This window comes from Populus euphratica, unplaced genomic scaffold (assembly GCF_000495115.2).
Source record: "Populus euphratica unplaced genomic scaffold, PopEup_1.0 scaffold100.1, whole genome shotgun sequence".
NCBI classification, from domain to species: Eukaryota; Viridiplantae; Streptophyta; class Magnoliopsida; order Malpighiales; family Salicaceae; genus Populus; species Populus euphratica.
The window spans coordinates 364,359-373,251 of NW_011499985.1; the positions used below are offsets into that span (position 1 = coordinate 364,359).

Below are 8,893 nucleotides of genomic sequence, written 5' to 3' on the forward strand. Positions count from 1 at the left end.
AAGAGAGAGAAAAGTTATTCTAAAACGGGCCGGATTCGGTAACAAACCCAACCTACATAAACCTTCAACCCGACCGATCAACCGCTGACTAGTACCTTCGACACTCCATGCCATCTCTAACATAAACTCTCCCCCCTCTAAAAATTAAAAATCCTCATAATAGCAGAAAAGACACCACCATGGATCCCTACCCTTCTTCTTCTTCCTCGATAGCCCAAAAAACCTGGGAGCTCGAGAACAACATTAAAGCTATCGACACACCAACCCCAACAACAGCTACAGACACTTCTTTTTTATCGGACGCGATTTTTCACTACGATGATGCAACACAAGCGAAGTTCCAGCAAGAAAAACCGTGGTCGAACGATCCGAATTATTTTAGACGAGTGAAGATCTCTGCTCTTGCTTTGTTAAAGATGGTTGTCCATGCTCGATCAGGCGGGACTATTGAAGTTATGGGGCTAATGCAAGGGAAAACTGATGGAGATTCTATTATTGTTATGGATGCTTTTGCTCTTCCTGTCGAAGGGACGGAGACGAGGGTTAATGCTCAGGCTGATGCTTACGAGTATATGGTTGATTATTCTCAGACTAATAAACAGGTTTGCTTGCTTGCTTATTGCTTTTGATTTTATTCTTGGGTTTTCGATTTACAAATCATTGCTTCTTTTTTGGGAGGGGGTATTTTGGATTGAAAGGGTTTTGGTTTTTAATTTTTTTGGGTGATTAGGGTTTTTGGGGTTTGTATTGTTGTGGTGGTTATGTGTGCAGAGAGTGGTGCATTGTTGGAAATTTGTGATTTGGCAGGAGGAGTGGAACCTTGAATTTATAATTTGAGTTAGAAAAGTGAGTGTCTTGAACCCTGATTTGGAGCTTAATTGAATTGAGGATCAGTCTCAGAATATAAAATTATTACCTTTTGTGTTATTAGAGGTATTTTTAGTGTATTGGCGTTTGTATTGCTGTGGTTATTAAGAGCAGAGAATGGTTGCATTGATGAAATCTTGTGATTTTAAGGAAAATATAGAAACTAGGTTTTAGTGTGTTTGTGGAATTGCTAATTTGATTTCATGAAGCAGTCTCAAACCCTAATTGGACCTTTAGTGAAGTAAGTCTTGGTTTGAAAATATCTGCATCCCTAACGTGGTTGTAAGATATGGGCATGGTTTGATATAATGAAGTTGTGTGCATATTTTACATGATTCTTTTGGCTGATTAGGGTTTAGGGCGTTACTGGTTATGTGTAGAGAATGGCTGCTTTGTCAAAAAAAAATTATGTTTGGAAAAGGAAAATTCTAGATTTATACCTGTGAAGTGTGTGTGGAATCCCTAATGCAAAACCATAACTTGAAGCTAAATCCTTTGAAGACTTGGTTCAAAACAGTTGATAGCCCAAATTTAATTTTTAGCCAAATGCGTGTGTGCACACATTGCGGCTTTATGTCTGAAACCTTCATATCTGATAGTTGATGAGTTGATTTTCAGGGAAATTCTTGTAGTCTTAGTAGTTTGGCGTTTCTGTATCTTTTAGATTCAAGGGAACACTAAACATGGAAAGACTTGCTGTTATGCTTTAGTCACCACTTGCTGAATCTAAAATTTTAATCTTATTGCATGTTATTACTTGAAAGCGCAGGAATTAATTATAGAACAGTGGCGCTCAAGGTTCCACATTTTGTATTGGCATATAAATGGACTCCTTTTAATAGTTTTTAAAGGTGCATAGAAGCATTATTTTTAATCTGCTTTTCTTGTAATCCATTTATTTCCATTGCTACCAATCTACTTGGGCCTTTTTTTGACAAAAAAAGTGGTGTTTATGCAGGCTGGACGTTTGGAGAATGTTGTTGGGTGGTATCACTCACATCCTGGCTATGGATGCTGGCTTTCAGGTATTGATGTTTCAACCCAAATGCTTAACCAGCAATTTCAGGAGCCGTTTTTGGCAGTTGTTATTGATCCAACAAGGACTGTCTCAGCGGGGAAAGTTGAGATTGGGGCATTCAGGACATATCCAGAAGGATACAAACCTCCAGATGATCCTGTTTCTGAATATCAGACTATTCCTCTTAATAAGATTGAGGACTTTGGAGTTCATTGCAAACAGGTTATTATATTGGCCTTGACTTCTTGGCCTTATGGTTTCATAGTATTCTATTGTTGGCTAATGCTACATTGTTTTGCAGTATTATGCCTTGGATATAACTTATTTCAAGTCTTCTCTTGATTGCCACCTCTTGGATCTTTTGTGGAACAAATACTGGGTGAATACACTTTCATCTTCACCTCTCTTGGGCAATGGAGACTATGTTGCGGGGCAAATTTCTGATCTAGGTAATTTTGAAGTTTTTGGTTTATATTTATTTTGCACATTTTCTTCTACTTCATGTCATGATTGGAGAAAAGTATAGCTGTAAATAGTTGAAAGACCAGGCACTCAAAGTCCACTAGTATCAATAGCTTACATGTGAGATGAAAAGACTGGATATTCTAATTGTCTATCAAGATGAAATAATCATCCATTTGCCATGCAGCTGAGAAGCTGGAGCATGCAGAGAATCAATTGGCACATTCTCGATTGGGACCATTAATGGCTCCTCAAAGAAAGAAAGATGTGAGTGTACTTTTCATTGATATCTTTATATCTTTGTTAATTCAGATGTATGATTGTTAACTCTGCTGATGTAGGCTCTTTAATCTAATTGCACCACAAAAAATCACGTCTTTCTGTGAAACATAAATTGTTTCCAAGTGACTATTATGCATTATATTTGGTATTTCCTTTTTTTTTTTTTTTATATGGCATGCAAAACTAAATAGTGCTTTTCTGATGGGATGTCTCTAAAGATTATTTACCCTTATCTCAACAAGAGGAACGGTACATAAGGCTTGCTCTGTGTGTATGTGTTCTGCTGAATGTTGTCTTTTGCATAGATAATTATTTGTGAGAAGTGACATACTATGTGCCTAAAAATGTATATTTGATGCATTCAACCGAGAGGGTTGCTTCAGTTTTCTTGCATTGATCAGTAGAAACTGATGCAAACAGTGTTGGCAAAAATATCCATTGAACTGTAAGACAGCCTCTAAACGTGTCACCAACATTGCAACATGTAGATGTTTTGTACCTGCTTTAAACTGTACGCATGTGGGTATGCAACTATGCTCTGCATTTACCTTAAGACGTGCTACCGCACATTGCTTTGGTCATCAAACTTTTTTATTTTCTTTTCTGCTCAGCGAAAACTCTTAACCCTCAATAAGAGGACATTGGCCTGCATAAGTTATGTTTAATGTTAACATGTCATGTATGTGAAAAAAATCACATGAAATTCCACATATAGGAACTTTATGGAAATTTCTTTGGCCAAAGATTCCATCAACCTCTTTCTCTTGCTGGAATTACTTGTTGGGGAAAGGGCAGGGCACAGAAGACTGACTTTGTTTTATATTAGTTACAACTTGAAGATAAATTATTACTTGGATTTGCCATCTTCAATTATAATCTTAGGATCCATCTCCTTGATGGGTGCTAGCTGTGTCCCATGCATCCTTACATTTTCTTCTTCTTAATTCTACATTTCTTTTGTTCTATTCATTTGCTTTTGCATCTTAAACATCTGTTCTTTTTATCATTTATGGTCCTGTCTCTCTCCGGTTTTGACTTTATTTTTCTTAATTGCAGGAAGAATCTCAACTTGCAAAAATTACTAGGGATAGTGCTAAGATAACTGTGGAGCAGGTCCACGGTCTAATGTCACAGGTAACTGGCCGGTCCCATTTTTAGATGCCTACCTAACTTTGAACAGTTTGATTATTTAGGCTAATTTTATTTTTCTTTCTTTCCTTTTTATGCCTAGGTTATCAAGGACATCCTTTTCAACTCTGTTCGTCAATCAAATAGATCTCGTGCAGAGACATCCGACCCTGAGCCAATGGTTGAAACATGATTGATGTTAATTCTTTGAAGAATGGTTGCTTGGGATTACTCTCTTTTGAACATTTGCTAAATTGAGCTTGCATTAACCATTTGGATTCCTGTTCTGGCTTGGTCCCTGCTATGTAGCTCAAGAAAAAAAAAAAAATCATCGCCCTTCATTTATTGGATCACTATCTTGCCTGCTGAGTCAACTACAGCGGCATATGGCCAGTAGGGGTGAAAAGGAACACAAAAATATAACCAGTACTGCACATCTGTTCATAGCATATGAGCCTGTATTACGCAGTGCTGCAACACTTACACCACCAGAAAATGGGGAAATTAAATGTGGAAAAGGACATCCATCTGTCATGGATTTTCAAGAAGAGTTGAAGAAATGGACGGTAGAGAAAGTGAAGAAAAAAATATTTAGTGAATCATATGGAAGAATAGTGACAGCATCCAAGTCTAATTAGGTACCGTGTTTCCAAAAACAATTTAATTTACCTTTCTGTAAAAAGTTGTTATTTTTATATGTTTTGAATTGGCTAATTTTAAAAATAATTTTTTTTAAAAATAAAATAAATTTATTTTAAATGAAAAGTTTTTGAAAAGATAACTTATCGTCAACCTTTTGTTTTGCTATACAAAGTGCTGTTCACATGAAGAGCTCGTTGGCAAGCTCTTTGTTAATTTTCTAATTGTATTCATTTGGCCTTTGGGTGCTAAAGTGTTGTTAATTTTCTAATTGTATTCATTTGACCTTTGGGTGCTAAAGTGTGAGGAAGACCCTATCTTTATGGGGTCTGTCCACTCCTTGCCACCATCACCATCCACTAGAGAAAGGAAATGGCCGATAGCAAAAAGCCATACCAATTCTTCCACTTTAGATCCCTTGTGGGTCTTCCATGGACGCTATTAGAAATCATACCTTCCATGACTTCCCTCCCTCCCTCTCTCTTTCTCTCACACGCAGGGAGAAAGACACAGCCCTTTTGTTTTGAGCTTAGATTCTCGTAAGATAATGAAAAGAGATCTCTTTCACAAGGACTGGTCCTCGAAATGGATTTTGGTTCTTGGGGGTGTTTAATTCATATAGATATGAGGCATTAATGCTTGTGACAGTGTCACATGGAAGCAGCTCTTCACCACAACTAGCTAGCCCCCTCCCTTTGCGCGCATGTCATTTTGCTCTTCACTTCTCTGCTCGTGATGGACGCAATTTAATTTGTAGCTTTGAATCCGTGGAGGAAGGGAGAAAAACATGCGATGGCATGCATCTATAGAGTTTTAAGCACGAGTCTTGTAGCTCTACCTGGCATGCTCTGAGTGGTGGTTATCATTTAGAACAAGATTTATTTTGTATTAATCTTTCTTTTTTTATCTATTTTGTTTTTGTCTCATGAACATTCACGTGTCTTCTCCAATCAAGTCTATAGAGAAAAAGGCTTCTCATTAATCTTTGATTGTCATGCTTGGTCCATTCCCGTGAGCAATCAAGGATCCTTTCACGGTTTCAGAAACACTTTAACTAATCATTAATATCTTCAAGATCATCCATGTTGATTCATAATCTATTGCAAGAAATGGAAAATCCCCACAGCTAATTAATTTTGATCAACTAGATTTGGAGTTTTAACTAGATTAATTTTTATTTTTTAATAAATCTGGATCGATTCAAGTTTTGATAAACTAAATCTCGAGTTGTCTATTAAATATTAGTTTGAACTCTTACCATATATACTTGACCAAGATGTGTATTAAAGCTATCTTTAGCAAATTAAAAAGTCATATGGGAATTAGTTTTAATAAAAAGAGAGAAGTATTGCAAGGTCGAAGATGAGGATAGTGTAGTGGGACTCTGTATTGGATATCTGGTCCAATATCCGACTCCTTTTTCTTTTCTTAATCTCGACGTCTTGTCTTAATACAGAGGTACATGCATGGTCTCAACTCCCACCTCCATCTATACTGATCTATACCTGCTACCATGTAGAAATATGACAATCAACAAATGATTAGGCATCAGCTCAGAGCCAACCCTAATTGTGTCTACTCTTTATATTTTATTTTATTTTATTGTGAAGGAGATTTTAGTCCCTTCGAGTTAGGGTGGGGAGAGATGGGTATATGTGCTCTAGCCACTTTCGAAAGTGGGTGTCTGCTATCCCATGCATCAACTCCATATCCTGCTGGAGCTTGGAATCTAAGTAGGGTCATGCCCAAGAGCAGAAAAATGTAGATAAATCACTCTATTATTCTGATTTTTCTTTGAAAAAGCTACTCAGCCCTGCGGTTGCAGATGCGTTTTATTAGCAACAAAAACATAAACAAAGATGTTTATGTTATGGTGCAACCCTGCGGTGTACCTTGAAATAACTGCATGCAAAAGGAGTCTCTCTAGTCTTAGGAAATTATATAGAGTCCTGGCTTCCGAAAAAAACTAAGTGAGCCAGCTCTCAAGAATCTCCCTGAAGAGGTGTACATAATTGAAAGAAGAACAAAACGCATCTTTCTTACTTTCCTCACCACCTCCATTAATCTCTGTCTGCTCACTTTAAGCTTCCATAGCAATCCGTGTCCATCTCTTATTTGTTCAAATGGTCAAAAGGCTCTTTTCAAAACCCTAAAAGTAGAAGGGTGGACCCTAACGGAGAACCAAAATCAAGGACCATAACCTTCTCCTGCGTACATTAATGAAAACAGTCCTCACCATTTAGGATGGTTCTGATTGCTGATGAGGGAATATAACCCATTTGTAATGCTCTGCGAACTTGCTGTTGTATATAAAATGATTCTCTCCTTCTCTTTCTATCTTTCTATCTTTCTACTATGCCCACTACTTGCTTGTCTCCTACATGAGATGAGAATTTCATAGAAAATTCACATGGAAAACAAACTCCAAGATCCAAACAAGCATCGCAAGACTATAAACAAAATTGGGTTTTTTTTTCTTCTTCTTCAAATAACATGGGAAGTACATAAAATCTTTTGCAAATTAGCATGTAACTGGAGAAAAATAATTGGGATTAATTTATCATATTTTTATTAGCTAATTAGCTACTCCCAACAGCCAAGTTTTATGGGTTCCCATAGGGAATACTTTCAGATGCTGCGTGGATTTATTACCAACTCTCCACTAATCAAATCATATATAATTCTCCAGTGGGATCATAAAAGGAGAGGGATTTAGGTCTTGTCATCCTCCACTTGCTAGAAGCACAATCTATGAAAATCTTGTTGATCACCCCTAGGTGGCTTGCTTTTTAAAAGAATTATTTTATTCTTGCTTTAGTTTAATTTTTTTTAGTGTTTTTGTATTGTTTTTGATATATTAATATAAAAATTAAGTTTTAAAAATTAAAAAATAAATTATTTTAATATATTTTTACGTAAAAAAACATCTTGAAATCTTCAACTGCATTCAACCACAACCTAGAATTTTAAATTTTTATTATTAAAAAAATAAAAAAAATTGACATGAGAAGGTATCAATTCTCCAACCGACCATTTCTAGAGGGTCAAGCGAAAGAGACATATCAGTCAAATCTACAGCTCTCCACAGTCAATATGCTGCTAATATTCCTAATAATAACAATTAATTTAGTAATATTTGTCAAACTTTTTAAGCCAAAATAAAACAAGGAAGTACCTCTTGTACGGCTTCCTTTTGACTGTGCAATCAATTATCAAGTGGCATTTCTGTGATCGTGACTAGGCCTAACCCTAACCCTAACCCTAACCCTAACATACCTTAACCTAATATATATATATATATCCAGAATCATCGAAGGTTGGAAGGACTTGTTGAAGATAATTGAGAACAACATGGGGTGATTGATTGATTGATACATGCGCTTACAAGGCATGCATCGGATACTCTTATTTTATAGATTAATATTCATCCAAAAAGCTAGCTAAGTTCTTATACTATAAGAGTTATTATTAAGACACCGGAGAGCGTTTAATTAATTAAATTATAAATTTATTTTTTGAAATTTATCAATTTGAATATTTTAAAATTTTAAATTATTAAATATTTATATAATTATTAACTTTAAAATATATAAAATTAGCAAATTAATCCGGACAGGTATATTAATAAAATAAAAAAAATATTAGTAAGAGATGAATGTTGCAATAATTACATAATTTAATTCTCATAATCTCCAGCTAATCATCATTAATATTAACCACTTGTGAATTGATGATTATTTATTTTTTTTAATTTTTTTATATTTGAGTAAAACGACAACAAGTAAACTCGCTCACAAACTCACGAGAAATTGAAGTTCGAGAGAACAGACAGAACACAGAGAAGAAAGAAGGGCGGGGGGCATGGATTTTCTAAGTTAAATTTATTTACAGTGAGGTATAAGCCAAATTGGCCCCCACCATCTTTTTGCAGCACAATTTCAATTTGGATCCGTCTCCAAGGCCGTCCGTCAGGCCATTCTCTGGCGACCTGATCTAGACATTCAGGTATCTGATCGGAAAGAAGAGTCAGCTCTTGGGGAATGACTTGGTTTCCCATTTCCGGGTTCGGGTCCCACCCAACCACCCACCCACGTGGTGCTTTCCATTGAAATCTCTCCCAGGAATTTGTCTCTCTCCACTTAAAGAGATAGATAATATCATCCTTTGTGTTGGTAGTAATCAAACCGTTAATTTCAGAATAAATAATTTGAATTTCTTGTGGAAAAATAACTGTCGATTTAAAAAAATGTAATCACTCAGTGAGTTGATGAAAATGAATTTTAACTATAGACATTTAAAACAAGCTTATTTTAATATATTTTTTGGATAAAAATACCATGCCTATGCCTAAATATATGATTAGGGTCAGATTACATGAAGTACTTTGAAATTTGAATAGTACCCTAAAACCTTTGTTCCAAGGAAACAAACGTACGGTAATGACATAACATTGTACTTGAATCAAATCAAAACCTCACCAAATCCCCCCCCCCCCAA

The 8,893-nt window shown here is 35.9% G+C and overlaps 1 protein-coding gene across 1 annotated transcript; it reads left to right on the forward strand.

Moving 5' to 3' along the window:
• Nucleotides 1-56: 56 nt before the first annotated feature.
• Nucleotides 57-4,105, forward strand: LOC105140043 (COP9 signalosome complex subunit 5b-like). The gene is made up of 6 exons (XM_011046708.1): nt 57-602; nt 1,826-2,107; nt 2,187-2,334; nt 2,535-2,614; nt 3,686-3,763; nt 3,861-4,105. The coding sequence occupies exons 1-6, from the start codon at nt 180-182 to the stop codon at nt 3,948-3,950; spliced, it is 1,101 nt and encodes a 366-aa protein (XP_011045010.1). The 5' UTR covers nt 57-179; the 3' UTR covers nt 3,951-4,105.
• Nucleotides 4,106-8,893: the final 4,788 nt, after the last annotated feature.

Bases quoted from the DNA above. Each gene is read 5' to 3' on its own strand.
- LOC105140043 (XM_011046708.1), top strand. From the start codon at position 180: ATGGATCCCTACCCTTCTTCTTCTTCCTCGATAGCCCAAAAAACCTGG. The intron at 603-1,825 runs GTTTGCTTGCTT...GTGTTTATGCAG, and splicing joins ATTCTCAGACTAATAAACAG to GCTGGACGTTTGGAGAATGT. The intron at 3,764-3,860 runs GTAACTGGCCGG...TTTTATGCCTAG, and splicing joins TCCACGGTCTAATGTCACAG to GTTATCAAGGACATCCTTTT.